Source organism: Halichoerus grypus, chromosome 5 (assembly GCF_964656455.1).
Source record: "Halichoerus grypus chromosome 5, mHalGry1.hap1.1, whole genome shotgun sequence".
In the NCBI taxonomy this organism is placed as follows: domain Eukaryota; kingdom Metazoa; phylum Chordata; class Mammalia; order Carnivora; family Phocidae; genus Halichoerus; species Halichoerus grypus.
In genome coordinates this window covers 181,999,224-182,019,325 of record NC_135716.1, presented here as the reverse complement: position 1 = coordinate 182,019,325, position 20,102 = coordinate 181,999,224, and the positions used below count along the sequence as shown (strand labels likewise).

At 46.6% G+C, this 20,102-nt stretch overlaps 2 protein-coding genes and 1 pseudogene across 13 annotated transcripts in view; 2 read left to right on the top strand and 1 right to left on the bottom strand.

Moving 5' to 3' along the window:
* The first annotated feature begins 821 nt into the window (after positions 1–821).
* VAMP3 (vesicle associated membrane protein 3) lies at positions 822–10,014 on the top strand. Of its 2 annotated transcripts, none has more exons than XM_036064584.2 (5): positions 822–934; positions 3,048–3,129; positions 6,387–6,545; positions 7,294–7,345; positions 8,187–10,014. In XM_036064584.2, coding segments are annotated over exons 1-5 (315 nt in total). In that variant the 5' UTR covers positions 822–932; the 3' UTR covers positions 8,207–10,014. The 2 variants fall into 2 exon arrangements, with proteins under 2 accessions (XP_035920477.1, XP_077929966.1); XM_078073840.1 differs by lacking the exon at positions 8,187–10,014 and adding an exon at positions 7,634–8,180.
* LOC144381996 (putative protein SCAMPER) lies at positions 2,300–2,851 on the bottom strand (annotated as a pseudogene).
* Positions 10,015–15,551: 5,537 nt separating the features above from the next.
* The window catches only part of PER3 (period circadian regulator 3), a 58,966-nt gene continuing 54,415 nt past the window's right edge, over positions 15,552–20,102 (top strand). For 3 of the 11 annotated variants that reach the window (XM_036064539.2, XM_036064542.2, XM_078073832.1), the window contains exons 1-4: positions 15,703–16,339; positions 16,766–16,911; positions 17,971–18,086; positions 19,283–19,484. In XM_036064539.2, the coding sequence (XP_035920432.2) occupies positions 16,182–16,339; positions 16,766–16,911; positions 17,971–18,086; positions 19,283–19,484 (622 nt within the window). In that variant the 5' untranslated portion in view covers positions 15,703–16,181. The other 8 variants (XM_078073835.1, XM_036064543.2, XM_078073833.1 and 5 more) reach the window with 7 other exon arrangements.

Below are 20,102 nucleotides of genomic sequence, written 5' to 3'. Positions count from 1 at the left end.
TTACCCAACTCAAATCCCACCTCCTCTGTGACACTCTTGTTTATTCTAATACACACTGACCTTTCCCTTTTCAAATTATTACATTGACAGTCGGAAAAGACAGTTCGGTATTTAAGTATTTTAGTTTCCATTTCTCATCTCACCTGCCGGTTGACCTGGCAGTGTTTTTGCAGTGTTGCTTTTTTGTTTTGTTTTTTTAAGGCAGGCGTTGTCTACGTTGGTAGGATACTTCCAGTAACAACTTTAAATACATTGCAGAGTAACTCACTGCATTTGGACTTGTGCCTCCGCCTACAGCCGACCAGAAGTTGCGGACCTACTCTGTGCCGGGGCCCGGGAATATAGAAACACAGAAACTAACGCAGCTCCTCATGGCCAGGCTCCCGTAAACAGATTGTAGTGCGGTCTGTGCAGTGACAAATACTTGAGTCTCAAACGAGCACACGAAGAGAGGGAGTCTAACCCTATCAGCGCCTGTGATAAATACCCCAAAGGGACTTCCGATCTCATTTTAACAAGTTTCCCTGAGAAACGTGGGGTCCCCAGGACCACTGGGTTAACGCGGGACTGCAAGCAGAAGCACACCGTCAGTCTCCAGTACTGTCACGGCCAGGGAAATGGCTCCCGGGCCCAGAATAATGCACCACGCCCCCGACCCAATTTACCTACACAGTCCCCTTACAGCGCCTAATGCGCCACACGCCCCTGCGTCGCACGGGCGGCGGCTGGCAGAGCGCGCCCGGCGCAGTCAACTCGCGCGGGACCGCCCCGCGCTCTCGGGTGGCCCCGCCCCGCCGAGCCCCGCCCCCTTCCGGCGCGCCCCTCCGCGGCCGCGCCCGGCGACGTCATCTGCCCCGCGCCGCCGCCCCGCCCAGCTCCCGGCCTTCGGTCCCGCTGCGCCGCTGTGCTGACCGTCGCCCGCCGTCGCCAAAATGTGAGTGACGCGGCGAGACGCGGGGCGGCCTCGGACTTCGGGGGGCGATGGCCCGCGGCTGGGGCCCTCCCCCGGCTCGGTTCCCCCACCCCCCCCTCCGGCAGCCGCTCGGACGCGGGTCTGCGCGGTGGCTCCCGAGGGCCAGGGGTAGGCGGTGGCCCCGAGGGTGCGGGCTGCAGGCGGGCCGAGCCAGCCCCGCGGCGCAGCTCGCAGCCCCGCGGCTGTCGGGCGATCGCGGAAGAGGCGGGGGCGGGGCGGCCGGGGGCTTCCCGGAGCTAGGAAACGCCCCCTCCTTCCCCTGACCCTACCTGGACCCCACCCCTTCTCCGCTTCCCTTAACCTCAGCCCGAGGCTCCCGAGAGGAGCGGTGGCCACTGCCCTAGACCTGGAGCGCCCGTTCGCCGCCTGGTGCTGGGCTGGGCTGGGCTGGGCTCCGGAAGTTGCAAGGGAAAGGCCCTCGGCCCTGTGTAGAGCGGACTCAGGAGCAGAGCTTGGACCTTCCCTCTTTAAGCAGAAGCCGTCTTGTAGTGGCCCTTAAAAACTTGGAGTTTTCCATGGTAACATTCAGAGAAAACTGTCAAGAGTCACAAGGACCCTCTGGCCCCTCCAGCCTGTCCATCGCTCACCTACAGAGGAGGAAGGAATGGGTGCTTCCCCCGGTTTCCTTCTAGGAGCTAGGGTCACCACTCTGGAGTGTACCTGCTGAGGCTGCTGTGCCAGGAAGTCAGTGGTTAAGGTCTAGATCCGTGGAACCATGTGGGACCTGGTGTAAAGACAGGCTCCACTGCAACCAGCCGTGTTGACTTTCTAAACCCCACTTTACACTTCTGTAAAATGAGGTTGATAGTAGTACCCCCTTCAAAGACTTACAAGGATTAAATGAGAAAACGTACCAGTACGTGGTCCTTCACTACTATCAGAGAATAAAAATAAAGTGTTAAGGGCAGGCATGGGACCTGCTACATCCCTGGTCTTTGACACGTGGTAGGTATGAAAGAACTTGAATCAATGGATGCATCAGTAGCTGTTGTGTACAAGACACATAGTAGGTGCTGTCTTGGATACAGGGAAGGAACCTCGTACACACAGGAGTCTGTAAGGCAAGACCTTACAGGTGACCCTTGAACAACATGGGTGTGAACTGTGCGGGTCCACTTACACGTGGGTTTTTTCTGATAAATACAGGACTGTAAATGTATTTTCTCTGTCTTGTGATTTTCTTAACGTTTTTTCTCTAGCTTACTTCATTGTAATAACATGGTGTATAATACATATAACATACAAGTATGTGTAAATTGACTGTTTATGTTATTGATAAGGCCTCTGGTCAACAGTAGGCTATTAGTAGTTACATTTTTGGAGGACTCAAAAGTTATATGCAGATTTTCAGTTGTGGGGAAGGGAAAGGGGTTAGCACCCCCAAACCCCACCTTGTTCAAGGGCCAAATGTGTGTGTGAAAAATCAAAGCGTGGCCAACCAAGTAATGGAAGCAATAAGGACTTCAGAGCCACAGTGGTCAAGGAGGATCTGCCTGTGGGGAAATAGGCATTCAGTGAGGATTTGAAGAGGAGTACCTTTTAGGAGAGGAAGCACTGCTTCATCTCACCTTTCCCACTCATGCCACCCCTCCTCCCTGCATCTTGATGTTCCTGACCCTGTTTCTGTGAATGAATATATTTCTCCTTACTGGAAAAGTGGCATTCTGTAATTACTCGTAACTATGAAAACAATTCTTGCCACAATGAGAGATCAGAAGAGTACTGAGTGCATTTAAGTAGATGTGTGCCTTTAAACAATAAAAAACTGGGAGGTAGAGTTTCTCTCTCTTAGGATCCCTGATCTGAAGATCAGGTGCTTCAGCGATGCAAAGTAGAGCTTACTAAACCTTCACTTTAGACTCTGGTCACTTTTCACATATGGATGAATCTTGGAAATTATAGAAGAATTGGAAGAAACGTCATTAGAACCTTTGTTCATTACTGTAGGAAGGATTTCTCTTTCTGCTTTAGTTCTGAAACTTCTAACAGCGAGGTCTTGGAATAACGTCTTCATACTTTCAGAAACGTATTTGGAATCAGAATTTACTCATGCTTGTGCCTTTCCGCGTTTCAGGTCTACAAGTGCACCTGCAGGTTCAAGTGCTGCCTCTGGCAGCAACCGAAGACTTCAGCAGACACAAAATCAAGTAGATGAGGTACTGCTCTCAAATATTGAAAACAGTGAATTTTAAACCAACATGGGAACACTCTGGGAAGAATTCTATTTAGAAAAAGTATCATAAAAGCATGAGTATAAAGGAAATTTTGACTGTTTCATAATAACAAATGAGCTAAGCTCTGAGAAGTCAGTCTCCAGGTGTCATGCTTGTTTTCCTGTGACCAAATCTTGTATCTTAACCACAGACACTCCTCCTGAGAACATCTCTCCAAGAACCACTTTATAAGATACAGTTTGCCACAATTAAAAAAAAAATGGAAAAGAAAAAAAAAGAACCACTTTACTAAATAGGGTAATAGAGTTTTAAGGATTAGGTCTATAGATTATTCAAGCCAAGACCAGTCGCTCTGACCAGATTTTTCATCAAAATGCTTCCTCCAGTAGCCTGACGTACTGGTTACCAGGCTTGAGGAAGCCTCTAGAACTCCGTTCCAATTGTTGCCCATTCACGTACCAAAGGCAGATGCTGGCAGACTGCTCTAGCCCAACAAATCGAAATTTGTGGAATTCTTGAGTCAGAGGACCCTCACAGCATCTTGTCCTGCTCTGTATATGCAGACCCACAGTGGAAGACTGAGAAATTCAGACTAGTATTCTGTAGCCCAAAGAGCGGTCAGCGTCCAACAAAGACATCTTGGTCTTTCTGCACTGAGCTGCTTTAAAAAGCAGTTAAACTTAGGTTAGATTGCATTATTAAATCATTTGGTAATATTTTGGTCTGATGGTTTTGTTTATGAACTGAATTCTGAAAATTTTACATTTCCATGGTAAGAAACCCATTCTAATTCCATCCTGGATGAAACTTTTGTTTACTTACAAAATCAAACTGGGTCCTTTTTCTTAACCAAAGGAATTTTAAGGAGAGGTGTTTTGTTTTGTTTTGTTTTGTTTTGTTTTAATTGAGGTGAAATATACGTAACATACAATTAGCCATTAACCAGTGGTTTTCAGTGTATTTACAATGTTGTGCAGCCATTACCTCTGTCTAATTTCACTACTTTAGCACTCCCCCGAAGAACACCCTGGACATGTGTAATCATCACTCCCCGTTCCCCTTTTCTCCCATTCCTGGTAACCTGTAATCGGCTTTCTCTTTCTATAGATTTGCCTGTTCTGGCTGTATCCTGTAAAGGGGATCATGCACCATGTGGCCTTTTGTGTTTGGCTTCTTTCACTCAGCATAATGTTTTCACTGTTCATGTTGTAGCATCTGTCAGTACCCCCTTCCTTTTTATGGCTGAGTGGTGGTCCACGGTGTGTTTGTGTACATAATTCGTTTTTCTTTTCATCTGTGGAGGGGTTTTTGAGTTTCCACCTTTTGACTGTCATGAATAATGCTGCTGCAAACATTCATGGACGAATTTCTGTGTGGACGTATGTTTTTATTTCTCTTGGATATGTATCTAGAAGCAGGAGTGCTGGATTACGTGGTAATTCTGTGTTTCACTTTTTGAGGACCTGCCAAGTGGGTCCACAGTGGCCGGGCCAGCCTTCATTCCCTCCCGCAGTGTCCGGGGGCTCCTGCTTTTCCACATCCTCACTAACACTTGTTAGCTTCTGCTTTCTCTGCGTGTAGCTGCCCTCCTTAGTGAATATGAAGTATTTCATCATGGTTTTGGTTTCCATTTCCTTAATGACCAGTAGTGTCGAATATCTTTTCATGTGCTCGTTGATCATTTGTATACATTCTTTGTAGAAATGTCTATTCAAGTCTGTTGCCTGGCTTTTAATTGGGTAGTTTCTCTCCTCGTTGTTGGGGAGTAAGAGTTCCTCATATATATGTATTCTGGATATTAAACTCTTATTAGATAAATGATTTGCAAATAGTTTCTTCTATTCTATAGATTGTCTTTTCACATCCTTGATAATGTCTTTTGATACACAAAAGGTTTTAATTTTTAAAAAGTTAAATTTATTTTTTCTTTTGTCGTTCTTGATTTGGTGTCAAATCCATGGCCAAATCTGAAGTTTGGAAGATTTGCTCTTATGTTTTCTTCTAAGAGTTTCATAGTTTTTAACTCTTATTCTTAGGTCATTGATCCATTTTGAGTTAATTTTTATATATAGGGTTAGGTGTAAGGGTCCAGTTTCATTCTTTTGCATATGGCTGTCCCGTTGTCCTAGCACCATTTGCTGAAGAGACCATCCTCCTCCTCACTGAATGATCTTGACAGCTTTGTCCAAAAATCACTTGGCCATAGATGTTGGAGTTGATTTCTGGATCCTCAGTCTGTATGTCTGTCCTTACGCTAGAATCACACTGCTTTGGTTACTGTAGCTTTGTTGTAAGGTTTTGAAATTGGAAAGTCTGAGTCCTCCAACATTTCCTTTTTCAGTATTGTTTTGGCTCTTCAGGCCCCTTGCAATTTCATAAAAATTTAAGGATTGGCTTTTCTGTTTCTGGGGGGGGATGGTAGGGGGAGAAGGCCAGTGGAATTTTAGTAGAGATTGTGTTGAATCTGTATATCTGTACAGTGCTTTGAGACATCTTGCCATCTTAATAACAGTAGGTGTTCCCATCTATGAACATGGAATGTCTTCCTACTTAATTAGGTCTTTAGTTTCTTTCAGCAATGTCTTGTAGTTTTCAGTGCACAAATCTTTCGCCTCCTTGATTCAATTTATCCCCTAGGTATTTTATTCTTTTGGATGCTACTGTGTATGAAATTATTTTTTTAATTTCCTTTTCATTTCTCTTGTATGGGAACATTCTGATTTCTGGGTGTTGGTCTTGTACCCTGAACCTTTACTGAATGTGTTTATTGACTCTAGTAGTGTGTGGATTCTTTAGGATTTTCCATATACGGAATCATCTGCAAATAGAGATCATTTTACTTCTTTCTTTCCAATTTGAATGTCTTTTATTCTTTTCCTTGCCTAATTGCTCTGGCCAGAACTTCCAGTACAGTGTTGAACAGCATTAGTGAAAGTGGGCATCTTTACTTGTTCTTGATCTTAGGGAGAAACTTTCCACATCGAGCATGGATGTTAGTTATGGGTTTTTCCATAAATGCCCTTTATCATGTTAGAGAAATGCCCTTCTATTTCTAATTTGCTGAGTATTTTCATCATGAAAGAGTGAGCCACTCCCTGCTCCCTCTTTTTTAAAAGAAAGTTGTGGCTCAAAGTCATAAAGTGCTGACCTGAAAGAAAATGAGCCCATTTACCTCACTGAGAGTTTTGCTTGTTCTTCCCTTCCTTTATGTGTAACTTGGTGTGATCGCATTCATTCAGGTGGTGGACATCATGAGAGTCAATGTGGACAAGGTGTTGGAAAGAGATCAGAAGCTCTCAGAGTTAGATGATCGTGCAGACGCGCTGCAGGCAGGAGCGTCCCAGTTTGAAACAAGTGCTGCCAAGTTGAAGAGAAAATATTGGTGGAAGAATTGCAAGGTAATTTTCTTTTAACTGGTTTTTACGTTAAGTCACCCTCTGTATTCTCAGAGGGTCAACTAAGGCTATGGGTATTGGAGATGAGTTTGACGGCCCATACGTGGAAAACTGGATGACTCTGAGTCTGAAGCACTGACTGCATGCTCTTTCCTATCCCCTCAGCTAGGAATGCTCCATGACCCGTGGCTGATCTTAAGAAGTATATAGAACAGGAATGTCCAAAATCAGTCACCAACCTAAGCCCCTTCCAACCCTCCACCCCTACCCTGCAAAGCCCTGAACACATACTGGCAGGAGAGGGCTGGGGTTGGTGGTCCGCTGGCCTGTGGTTCAGCGAGTGGCTCCGGCGTCACAGGATGGGGGGGTGCTTGAAAGCCAGTGCAGAAAGCAGCCCACAAGCAGCGTACCCCAAAGCAGACCTTATACATCTCACGGCCCCCTTACTGGTATACAAGTGACACTTTCTGATACACAGGACAAGCTTAGTAGCCCTGCCTTGTGTGAAGAACTTGTATACACAAGCAAATGCCTTTCCAGGGACCACAAGTCATTTGAACCATTTTCTAAAAAGCAGATAAATAACTTCATGCCGTAATTGAGAACAGTAAATTTAGGCCTTAAAGACTACGAATTATTTCAAATTATAGTGCACCTTAACTTCTCGGTCCGTGACTAGAATATCATACTCTTCAGTGAGCACCCTAATGTCTATGTTTGGAAATGTGAAATGGTCTATGTTTTGTCATAGATGTGGGCGATAGGGATTGTCGTTGTGGTCATCATCATCATCATCATCATCGGTGAGTTCTCCTGTCCTAAATTCATTATTCAAGTCTTCTCGGTATGGTCACAGCTGATTTCACATACAAGAACTCAGAATAAAAGTTCCCTCAGAACTGTTAGTTTACTCCAAAGATTTTCATTTTCTTCAGTAAATGTTTTAAATACTTGAGTGTTAGTTCATTAAAATCCAAGGGTTTTTTAAATATAAACGTTGATCCTTTGAAGTTAGAGAAAATGTATTCATTTCCACTGACCCATCTGTTTTCAGTCTGAGTACATTTTCATCTGCTATTTCCTTTTATAAGAAAGAGTATCATCTATTGATGAACATGACTACCTGTTCTCCACCGTGGCTCCATTCCCATCCAGCTGCGTGGCCTTGGGCAAGCAGTTTAACGTCCCTGATCCTCAGTTTCTTCACTTGTAAAGTGGGGATGATAATAGTACCTACCCCTTAATGTTTGCTGTGAGGACACCACTGCTCAACATATAAAAAGTGCATGGGATGGTACCCGGCGCATAGGAGTAATGATAGCTGGGTAAGTAAATGAATCCATACGGACAGGCATGCGTGCATGAAGTATGATTACTGATGTTATTACTGCCGCTACCGTATATGATACTGGAACAGGCCGTTGACGTTTGTAGCCCAGGACCTGGGAACCATTTGCAAAAGCAGTTCTTCCCATCCCTTCTCGACAATGTCCTCAAGCCCTCGACAAAGTGTAGAGAAGCCACTAGTAAGAAGTTGGCCAAATTGAATTGCATATTTAGACTGTGATGTTCACTGTTAACTCTGGGTTTGCAGTGGGAGACTGAACTGTTGTTTCCTCTGCTTGTGTCTCCCCTGCTTGTTAGTGTGGAATGTTTCCCCGTGAAGAACCAGTGCAGCCCCAGCCTGCCGTTCAAGAAAGCTCTTCAAGACATTTGACTTAGAACCTGCTATATTCTCGAGCTCGCCTACTGTTCTGTCTAAACTGATTATTTTCTGTTTGTTACCGTAAAGTTTAATTTCTAGGCAACGTGCCTTTGTAATGTCATAAGCACTCCAAACTTGAAGTGCAGCCGCCCGGCCCACACCTGGCCCGGCGCCTTCACAGATTGCCACGCGGCTGACGGAGAGGATCTCTTAACTTCCCGAGTGTCATCACCTCGAAGTCATGTTGTCTGATGCATTGGTGTTAATTCCAGTTAAGGGAATTTGTTCCAAGTTAGCTCTCCTTGCCGTCTGACATCTTCAGAACCACATTCTAAACCTTTAGGTAATCAGATTTCCAGTTTGTGCCTTCCAGAAAGAACACTACTGCCTAACGCAGATCTGTAACCATAACAGGTTGTGCCTTATTTTGCTATTTTTCTGGTTCCCTAGAAGAGAACTCTCTACTGTTTATAAGCACTACTGACTCTTGCGCTGTATTTAAAATAAGATGTGGATAGAGTTTTGGCTCTTACATTAGATATGAAGATGTTTACTTTCTTGTTACTGTTTTTGTATCACTTGCTAAAAAATATTATTTTAATCAGACATAATAGCCTCTTTAAAACATTTTTATAGAACTATGGCTATGACCAAAGTTTCTATTTTGCCAAAAAGTTGAATGCCCAGTACAGTGTCCTTAAGTCTGTTCCCGACAGATAAATTCAAAAAAGTGACAAATGGAACTTAAGGTGCCCTTCAGAATTAAAATTACAATCTTGTCTGTGAACCCTCTACATCTTAACAGGCCTTTCTTGCCTTTGGAGTGCTGTGGTCAGCACAGCTCCCCCTCTGATTCAGCATTGCTCCCAGGGGTGAGGGAGGGTTTAAGCTAGACTCTGACCATCTCATCCCTGGAGACTGAGTTCTACCCAGCAGTTCACAAAATGTCACCTGTGGACTCCAGTAGGTCTCTAATAATTATGTGAGCAACAATTCTGCAGCCTTCGAGTGAGACCATCTGTGAACTGGTCCTTAACTGGCCCAATCCCCATAGACGATAGTCTTTGGGAGTTTGTTTCCTATTTTTATTCATATTCCACTTCCTAAATCTGTCTTCTAAATTATGCTTTCAATTGGGCATTGGGCAGGGGTGGATGACTCTTCTTGGAGGATAACTAACCAGAGACCCTTTCTTTCTTCAGCGTCATAGATTGCACAAGATGCTGCTTTGGAAATAGCTTTGTCATCTGAGAGACTTTATGTGAGATGTGCATCATCAGGGCGGGTGGCTTAAGGATGGGAATTCAGGTAGGCATGCAGACAGGCAAGGAGGCGCTGAGGGACAAATGCAGAGGTATTACTACTCTGGCCCATGGTTACTGGAGGATTCCAAAATTCCTGTTCACATGCTATCATGGGACTTACAAAGCAACAACAGTTGAGGGGCACCAGGACACGGACTCCCTTTAATACCTGTTCCCCTGGCCTCACTGAGATGCTGCAGTGTTGAAGACACGCCCTGCAGGATGCCCAGCTGTGAGAAGGAAGCAGCGGGGTCAGTGTGGGGCGGGCCATGGGCCCACCCCTCCGCTCAGGGGCTCTGGCCGGGTCTGACTCTGAAACCTTGGTGCTCCCTCCTTGCCTCGTGCCCAGTCCCATGTAACCCGCCGGCTCCTGCATTAACCCAGGGGCACCTCGCTTGTATCTCTGCATTTAGCTGGGAACTTACCCACTATAATGAACTGAATAAACTGTTTATAAACGGAATTCCGGTATCTGTGTTGCTTGTAGAAGAATAGCTGCGCATGTGGCATTCCTTGCTGCTGCCCTTTCACTTAGAAACCCCAAACTCCACTTTCTCTTCTTCTCCCCAGTTCCTTCCCCGAGGACTCATTTCTTAGTCCCCAGCATTTCCCTGTACCCTAGTAAACCCAAGCAAACCCTTCCCCTCGTGAAAAGTATAGATGAATGGGGGGCTGGCTTTCTCACGATTACCAGAATGCTCAGGATCTGGCTTTTGAGTTTCTTAAATATATGTTCTTTAAAGAGTGACATGCAGAGCTGGCCCTGTGTGTGGTAGAATAGTAAGCCGCCTACGTGGCCCACAGGGAAGGCAACGTGGATGGGCGAGAGACTTCTCCAAACATGGCTCTTGTTTTGATTCAGCACATCCTTCCCCTTGAATACACTTCCCTTCTTAATCTACCACGGCTAGGGAACAATATAACAGGGGTGGAAGTAGCCTTTGCTTACAGTTGCGATAAAATGCCGTTTCCTATAGAAATCTGGGAGAGAAGAGGTTGACTTCTTCCATCGCCTTGACCTTGGAGAGGTGGGCACCGCTTTTCTTGTCTGGCATGCTAATGTGTCCTGGCAAAGCACTTAACAGTAGAACTGTGCTGTTTGTTCAGGACCTTTATATAATGAGATCTACATAAATTTTGGTGCCATTTTTAAGATTTTGAAGGAAAATCTACCATAAATGCGCTCTTTTCTGCCTCTCCTGTAAATGTCAGGATTCCTCAGCCAACTGGGTCCTCAGCCAACTTCCCTTTCCATTCTACCCACTCTCCCTGGTCAGTCTTACCTATTCCCATATCTCTAATTGTTAATGTACTGATGATTCCTGGCCTAGTGGATACAGGCCTCTCAAACTCAGCATGGACCAAACAGAAGTAAGCATTCCCCGGCCGCACGCTCCTCTTCCTACCGTTAATAGTGTCTGTTCCAGAAAATGGCACCACCATCCATCCAGTGTCCACGCCAAACAAGTCCACTGGACTTGCTGATATTTTTAGTCACCATACAGATCACTCCAAATGTGCTGGAGTGCTACATAATAAACATTCTCCAAATCTCAACGGCTTAAAGTTATTTCCTCACTCGTGACTCATGTCCAGTGCCAGGCCACGGGAAGGTTCTGTCGTCACTCCTCAGGGAGGGGCTTCCTGTAAACATGTGTTCAGGTTATCAGTGTGGCAGGAAGGGAGCATCAGCAATTGGGCACTGGCGCTCAAGGCTTTCGTCTGGAAGTTGGGTTAGGAGCTCTCCTCATGTTTTACTGGCCAAAACAAGTCACGTGACCCCGCCTAACCTCAGAGGTGGCAGGGGACACATGTCACCGGAAGGAGAAATGTGATGTTTGTGAACATCTGCCTTCCTGATGACAACTTTAGTCAAAGAATGGGGCGAATTCCCCTTGACTCAGAAGTATTTTCGAACGAGGTGTGCATCCTACATGATGATTCTATATTTGTCTCACTAATAGAATATGGTTTTTGAAGTATGATTTTTTTTTTATTATTCGTTTTGAGTGAGGATTGTTTGTTTAAAATTGACTGAACCGCTTAGTGCATTTAAAAATAGCATCCTTGGGGACGCCTGGCTGGCTCAGTCGGTGGAGCGTGAGACTCTTGATCTCAGGGTGGTGAGTTTGAGCCCTGCGTTGGGTATAGAGATTACTTAAAAAGAAAATCTTTAAAAAAAAAAAAAATAGCATCCTTATTTACAACTAAGCTGCTTTTCATACTAGCAGAAGATTCAATTTGTAAAACCACAATTTACTAAATAAACCAATTATGGCATAATTATTAGAAAATAATGGATATTCTTTTCTCATCCTTTAAATAGCAAGCTAAGTGCATTTCAAAATCTTCTACTGGTCTTTATACCGTCAAGACCACGGGCAATCCCGCTAACACAAGGGCTTGCCTTTAGCCCGGGCTCTGGATCCTGAGCCTAACAGAATCCTTCCCTCCAGCCATTCCCTATTGTGTGCAACTCTCCCCCTGCTTCATCCCCTTCTCCCTCTCTGTTGGATCACCCCATCAGACCCTAATCGTGGTCCCCACAGCCCTCCCTTGGGCAAACAAACACTTGTTCATAGCCCCACACAGCAAAACCCCTCCCCACAGCTCCCCGTGGTCACTGCCTCACAATGCACTTTTCCTCCAGCCAACACTATTGAGACATCTTTAACCAAGGTCACCATCTTGGTGAAGCACCACAGAAATTTCTCTGCCCTTGTCTTACTCTGCGCATCACCAGCATTCAATACAGTTAATAGCTCTCCCCTTGAAATATTTTATCTAGCTTCCATGACTCAACATTCTTCTGCTTTTCTTTCAACCCCATCTATGGCGCCTTATTCTTCACCAGGCTCTCTGCTTGGCCTCTGAATCTCCATGCCTCTCTCCTCCCCCAGTCTTGGCCTTTGGCCCTTTTCTTTTTCTTTCTTTTTTTTTTTTATTTTTTTATTGTTATGTTAATCCCCATACATTACATCATTAGTTTTAGATATAGTGTTCCATGATTCATTGTTTGTGCATAACACCCAGTGCTCCATGCAGAACGTGCCCTCCTCAATACCCATCACCAGGCTAACCCATCCTCCCACCCCCCTCCCCTCTAGAACCCTCAGTTTGTTTTTCAGAGTCCATCGTCTCTCATGGTTCTTCTCCCCCTCCGATTTCCCCCCCTTCATTCTTCCCCTCCTGCTACATTCTTCTTCTTTTTTTCTTTCTTAACATATATTGCATTATTTGTTTCAGAGGTACAGATCTGAGATTCAACAGTCTTGCACAATTCACAGCACTTACCAGAGCACATACCCTCCCCAGTGTCCATCACCCAGTCACCCCATCCCTCCCACCCCACCCCCCACTCCAGCAACCCTCACTTTGTTTCCTGAGATTAAGAATTCCTCATATCAGTGAGGTCATATGATACATGTCTTTCTCTGTTTGACTTATTTCGGTCAGCATAATACCGTCCAGTTCCATCCACGTCGTTGCAAATGGCAAGATCTCATTCCTTTTGATCGCTGCATAATATTCCATCGTGTATATATACCACATCTTCTTTATCCATTCATCTGTTGATGGACATCTTGGCTCTTTCCACAGTTTGGCTATTGTGGACATTGCTGCTATAAACATCGGGGTGCACGTACCCTTTCAGATCCCTACTTTTGTATCTTTGGGGTAAATACCCAGTAGTGCAATTGCTGGATCGTATGGTAGCTCTATTTTCAACTTTTTGAGGAACCTCCATACTGTTTTCCAGAGTGGCTGCACCAGCTTGCATTCCCACCAACAGTGTAGGAGGGCTCCCCTTTCTCCGCATCCCCGCCAACATCTGTCATTTCCTGACTTGTTAATTTTAGCCATTCTGACTGGTGTGAGGTGATATCTCATTGAGGTTTTGATTTGGATTTCCCTGATGCCGAGCGATATTGAACACTTTTTCATGTGTCTGTTGGCCTTTGGCCCTTTTCTATTTGCATTCTCATGTTGACACCATTTCACCCATGACTGTAATCACCATAGGGACTCTGGCCTCTCCCAAATGTCAGCCGTATCTCCATCCCTGGCCTCTCCCCTACGTCCCAGGCTGGGAGATCCAATCACCCACCTGCATGTGTAATGCACTGCTCAAACATACTGTGTGGGAAACAAGTCTCCATTCTCCCCTCATCAAAACTTACCATCCCCACCTGTCCATCTAAGTTGATGACCCATGACACACAGCACTGCTTACACTAAAGACCCAGGAGTCATCCTTGATCACTCTCTCTTCTTACAACATACATTCAACTCATCGGCAAGGTTCTGTGCCCCAGATGCATCCCACGTCCAGTCTCCTTTCACCATACTTCCTGGCACCACCCTAGTCCAACCGGTTCTCAGGCCTCTTCTTGTAACTAACAGCTGCCTGTTAACTACTCCCTGTGTAGAAGTCTGGCTGATTCAGATCACTATCTTGCTTAGAATCCTCTCTCCACTCTTTGTTTTTTAGAAAAAAATCCAAATTGCATTCCCTAATTATAATCTGGCCCTTCCTAACTTCCTGATCTTCCCTAACACCATTCCTCCTCCCTCTGTGAATTCTCCAGGCAAAGTAGATGTTCCTTCTGTTCCTTAACAACACACCTGCTCTGTCAGGGCCTCTGCAGGTGCCTTCTGCCCCCTCCATTGGGTCCACCCCCCACACAGACGCACACACTCAGGTTTCAATTCGCCTTCTCAGAGAGGCTTCCCCCATCACCAGGTTGACGTGTCTGTTGCCTCCTTCACCCTCCACCCCTGTCCCAGCTACACTTCATCCTCGTTTCACGTTCCACACAGCACTCTCCACTTTCGGACCTCTACGCGCTGGCTTGTGTTTTCTGTCTTCATAAAAGGCAGACTCCCTGAATGGCAGGGACTCTTGCCACTGCTCCTTCTCAGGGGCCACAATCATCCCGGCCTAGATCATCCACTCAGTAAGTATCTGTTGAATGAACGCAGTTCGACAAAACATAACTTGAGAGGGAGATCTGCCATCATTTGGGAAAAGGAGATGTTTTATCCAATACATGATATGAACAATTGACACACTTCATTCCCCCCCCCTTTCTATACAACTCCTTTCATTCATCCAATAAATACTGAAGGTTTGTCATGTACCAGGCACTGGAGAGGGGAGGAGCTCTGCACTTCGGAGGAGTCGACACACAATCTAAAAAACCTTCAGACTTGGTATTTTTAAAAAGGCCTTGGCTACACCTTCCTTTTCTGAAACCGTGTCGTTTACATACACTTGTCTTCCCCCAGCTGCCAAATCAACCTGTAACTTCAGGAAGACCGGGGAAATGTTTAGAGTCCGTCGTCAAAATTCCGCTTCTGAAACCCGGCTTCGATCTTCCCGGGGCTGCTGTGCTGCCGGGGGGCCTCCGAGCCTCAGGAGCTGGCGGGCGCGAGGGCAGGAAGGTTGAGCAAGACGCAAAAACGGAACCCGAGAAGGCGCCGACGAGGCGCTCGGTTGTCCAGTGCTTCTTCCCGCGGCCCGGGACTGGCCCGACCCGCGCCCCAGGGCTGTCCCCCACCCCTGCGCCGCCGGCCCCGGCCACCAGCGCGCCCCGCCGCCGGGTCGCCTGCCCCTCCCGTGGAGGCCGGCCCGCCCCGCCCGGGGCCCGCCCCCTCGTGATTGGCGGCTCGAGCGCCCTATCCCTGCCGCGCTGGCTCCAGCCGCCCCGCGGCCTATTCCCCCCATCCACCCTCTCTCCGGCGCCGAGAAGGGGGCGGAGCACTCGACTCGCGCGGCCTTAACTCCAGCCCCTTCCGAGCCCCTCCGCCCCCCGCCTACGCGCCGGCCTGCCGGGATTGGCCGAGCGCCGCCCTCCGCCCGATCCCCGGCGTTATGTAAGGTGCTCCGGTGCCTTCTCCCCGCCCACTCGCCTTCGGTTATGTAACCCGGGCGCCCCGACGCGGCCCCCGCCCCCTGGCCAATGGGGGCGCGCAGAGCCGGCCGCGGCGGCCAATCGCGAGGCCTGGGGGCGGGGCCGCATCACGCGGCGCGCGGGGGGCGCGGCGCCGGCGGCCGCCCGGCACGCGGCGGGCCTCGGGACTGCGTGCGGCTCGGTCCGGCCCGGCGGGGCTAGCGGCGGCGGCGGCGGCTGGTGAGTGCTCTGCCGGGGCGGGAAGTCTCCCCGAGTCCGCCCTCCGTTCTGGACCCGGCGGCCCGGCAGCGCCGGGCCGGGAACCTGGGGCTCCTGAACTTGGCGCTGGAAGTTCCCCCTGCCCGGGTCCGGTTTCTGGGCGCGCGACGCCGGCAGGTGAACAGCTGCGGGTGGGCAGGCCGGCGAATGGGAAGGTCTGGCCGGGAGTCTGTCACAGCCCAGCTTCCGCAGCACATCGCCCGTGTCACTGGACACCTGTCCCCTCTGTACCCTCTCCCCCGGCGCCCCCAGGCTGCTCCCGCGAGCGGAGCCACCGAGACTGCATGGAGATCCTGCAGAGGAAACTTCGTCCAGGTGACCAGGGATCAGGATCACCCGGCTCCTGATGACCGATCATTTTCCCTAAAGCAATGGCATGGACCAAAATGAGAAATTCTGTTGCTGATTGCAAAGTGAAAAGGAGGCAGGCAACAGACTGAGGGCTGCCGAGCAAAAGATGGACCCCTGTGAAGACCTGGAAACGTCCAGCGGTAAATCTCTGGACTCCAGGGGGACCGAACCTCAGGAATTTGAAGGACCACAGGCCTGCGGCTCTGAGGCCCTGGGGAGAGGAAACGAGGAGATGTGGAGCCCACACGTGGAGAACGGCAACAGGTGACAGGACCTGATTTGTTGTTCTTCGAAGGCTAGTACAGGGAAAGGGGGGCTTAAATCGTTTTATCCTTTTATTTGTAAGCCTAAGAAAAAGTTTAGGGGGATACTCAGACAACTTAGAATGAAAAGCTGTGGGAAACTGAAGAGTTACCAAGAAGTACCAGAAGGACGGAGAGAGTGGTTAAGGGTTTAGCTGAGCAGGGGGCTGCAGTGGGAATGAGAAAGAATGGAAGATGTTTGATGTTTACCAGTTTCTTTGGCCAGGATCCCCCCAAAGAGGAAAATAAACCTGTGAGCTAAATGAGTTGATCCATGGGAAACACTTAGAAAGTTGCTTGGCACGTCATATGCTGTTCAATAAACGTTGGCTGCTCTTATAATTGAACGTGTGAATTGACGGGGTTTTTTGTTGTTGTTTTCTTACAGTGAACAGCAAGATCGAAACAGAGTTTCTGAAGAACTTATAATGGTTGTGCAAGAAATGAAAAAATACTTGCCATCAGGGAGACACAGTAAGCCGAGCACCGTCGAGGCCCTCAACTATGCACTTCGCTGCGTGCACAGCGTACAAGGTAAATGAGCTAGACAAAAAGTACAGTCGTGCGAGTACGTCATTTTGCTCATAAACATCGGCCAAGCCGCAGGAGTTATCAGTGTGGTTCTGGTCCCTGAAATGTTTTGACCTTTTTATGGTGCTTGATGTGAGATGAGCAGATCCACATGGATTCTATTCGTGTCTTGGTTTTGCAAATTAGGAACATCAGGAAAACCTTGTTTGTGTCATAGTTTAGGAACTGTTGTTTAGTGACTGCCATATTTTGATGATTTGCTGTAGGAGGTAGAGTTTAGCACATTTTAAAGACTGACTTTTTTTTTTAAGATTTTTTTTTAAATTTATTTGACAGAGAGAGACACGGCAAGAGAGGGAACACAAGCAGGGGGAATGGGAGAGGAAGAAGCAGGCTTCCTGTGAAGCAGGGAGCCCGATATGGGGCTCGATCCCAGGACCCTGGGATCATGACCTGAGCCGAAGGCAGATGCTTAACAACTGAGCCACCCAGGCGCCCCAAAGACTGACTTTTTAAAAGATCATTGTCTTCTAAGGGTATTGGGGAAAAAATACATTTGGCTAAATACAGCTCACCTTTCTTTGTCATCCACATACTGTTACAATGCATTCATGATATATCAGGAATTTGCCAAATTAAAAATGAACAGTTGCAAACACCTTTTCCTTTTTATCTCTGACCTTTCTTTTCCGGGGATTCGATAAAGTACACATTTTCTTCAGCACTAACTTCTGTGAAGTCGCATACGACACACAGTGCCTGAATACGAAAGTAATGTTTCTGCCATAAACACATCACATGCATGTATTTGGAATTTTAGGTTTTCGTACCTTGTATGGATCTTGCTCCTCGTGACACAGAACATCAGAAAATCCTAAAATCCAAAGGCTTACGTCTGTACAACTATCAGTGTTGTAGGTGAAAGAAAATGATCTGGTTTTGGGGCCGACATGCCGAGGTGTCCTCATCCTAAAAAATAAGCCAGCTGCAAGGGTGGTAAAAATGATTTCCTTAAGCTATCGTGGTCACTGGACTACCTGTTTATTTTCCTGTGTTTCTTAGCAAACAGTGGGTTTTTCCAGACTCTCAGTCAGAGTGGAGCGCCTCAAGCAGCTGCGACCGCATACAATCTTGAGGAGCTGGCCACGGCTGCCTCGGGGTACACTTCCAAAAACACAGTAAGAATCCACACATTTTGCCATATCAACCTGGGTGACTTTTCCTAACAACCTTGTCTAGACGTAGATGTTGAAACCTAACACGCTGGAGTTCCATTAACCGTGATGCGAGGCCAACAGTGGAGGCGCGCTGCTGAGGAGGCATCGTGTAGTTTCTCGTGCCCTTGCGGGAGCACAGATGTAAACCCAGGTGGCGGCCCTGGGGCGGTGGTCTGCTGGGCTCCCCTCCCGAGCCGCCCCTGCCTCCTGAGCATCCCTGTGTTCTCTCGAAGTCAGAGAAAAAAACAAATAATAAACTGCAGAGTAACCGCTCTCATTTTATTTTGATCTCAGAATCGTTAATTTGTATTTATATCATTCTTAGTTCCAATACCTACTCCTTCAAGTTGTAACAACTGGATTTTATAGAACCAGGTGAGTTGAGATGCTGTCATTTTTCTGTCAAATTTGGGAAGAGACATGTAGTGGATCTTTTTTGAATCTCTTCATGTTGGCAGAATCATTCAGCCTTATGCCTTACTGATGTGATGGAGATTACTTAGTTTTATGTTTAGACCCCACACATAAAGATCTGGTAATATCGGAATAGGAGCTGTCCCTAAGATCACAGGAGTATTTGTTTTACTGACTGGGGTGTTTATGGGACTCTGGTGGGTGTGGCAGAGATGGAATAAACAAGGAAAGGTTTAAGAAAACATTTTCCCTTTAAGATCTTCCAGATAAAACTAGAGAGGGGAGGACATGCCGATGCGAGCGGACACAAACAGCCGACTGTAAATGTTACTGGTGTTTGATGCAACATATGAGAAATGATTCTTATGTAGCGAGGTTTGTCAAAGACCGTGTCTTGAAAGAGGAGACTCTTGAGCTTAGTCTTGAAGCCTAGAGTTAGCATTGGTCAAGAGAAGACAGTCCCCTCAGTTTGCAAACGAGAAGGAATCAGAAATGGATGCGCCGTGTGCACGTTTAGTCGATGTAGGATGAGCTGGTATATTGTTTGGTATAGAAATCAGACCTTCAGAAAATAAAATGCAGGTTTTATGACAATCATTAAGGTATATGTTGGAGACTCATGCTGCCTTTGCAGGATGTGTGCGTGTGTGGATCACATTAGGAGTCTAGAAGAAATTTATCTTTCAAGGAGTATTGTTCGCAAGTGTCTCAATATTTGCATTTATTTTAAATGTTTTTCATAGGATACCTTTGTGGCAGTGTTTTCATTTCTGTCTGGAAGGTTAGTGCACATTTCTGAACAGGCTACTTCAATCCTGAACTGTAAGAAAGACTTCCTGGAGTCTTCGCACTTTGTGGAACTGCTTGCTCCCCAAGATGTGAGGGTTTTCTGTGCACACACTGCCCACGCTCAGCTTCCCCTCTGGAGCAACTGGACCCAAAGAGGTAATGGGACCCATGCTCAGATGCTTACCTTGCCTCATAAAGATCAGGTTCATTCTTTCAGAAAGAGTACCAAAATTAACGCATTGTTTTGAACCTGCAAACTATATGGTTTTTCTTATTTCTTTATTTAAAAAATCAGAATGTGGGGCGCCTGGCTGGCTCATTTGGTGGAACGTGCAACTCTTGACCTTGGGGTCGTGAGTTCAAGCCCCACATTGGGTGTAGAGATTACTAAAAATAAATAAAACTTTAAAAAAAAAAAACAAAGATAAGGAAATAAGTAAATGAGAAGTCAGGCGGTGTTGGAAACAGCATTTTAAATGCTTCTAATGACAAAGTTCCAATTAATAGGCTTTCATTTAGTCAAGTTAATTTTATAGGTTCTATATCATAAATATGTTTTCTTTTAGACATGGTTTGACTGCCTGTGTACCATATAGCAGGTTAATTGTTATAAAGATTCTGTTTTCTCTAAGTTAATAAAATTAAACATTTTCCCTCTTACCTTGACTTCATTATTTCTTTGCTTGGCTTTGGAGATAAACTTCTCATGGTTAGCTCCCCTTCGAGTTTCGCTTCTACCTAAAAGTTCATGAATCTCACTACTTTTTCTTCTGA

Excerpts from the sequence above, each read along its gene's own strand:
- VAMP3 (XM_078073840.1), top strand. Across the intron at positions 6,546-7,293 it reads ATTGGTGGAAGAATTGCAAG|ATGTGGGCGATAGGGATTGT; the intron begins GTAATTTTCTTT and ends GTTTTGTCATAG. Across the intron at positions 7,346-7,633 it reads CATCATCATCATCATCATCG|AAAGAGTATCATCTATTGAT; the intron begins GTGAGTTCTCCT and ends TCCTTTTATAAG.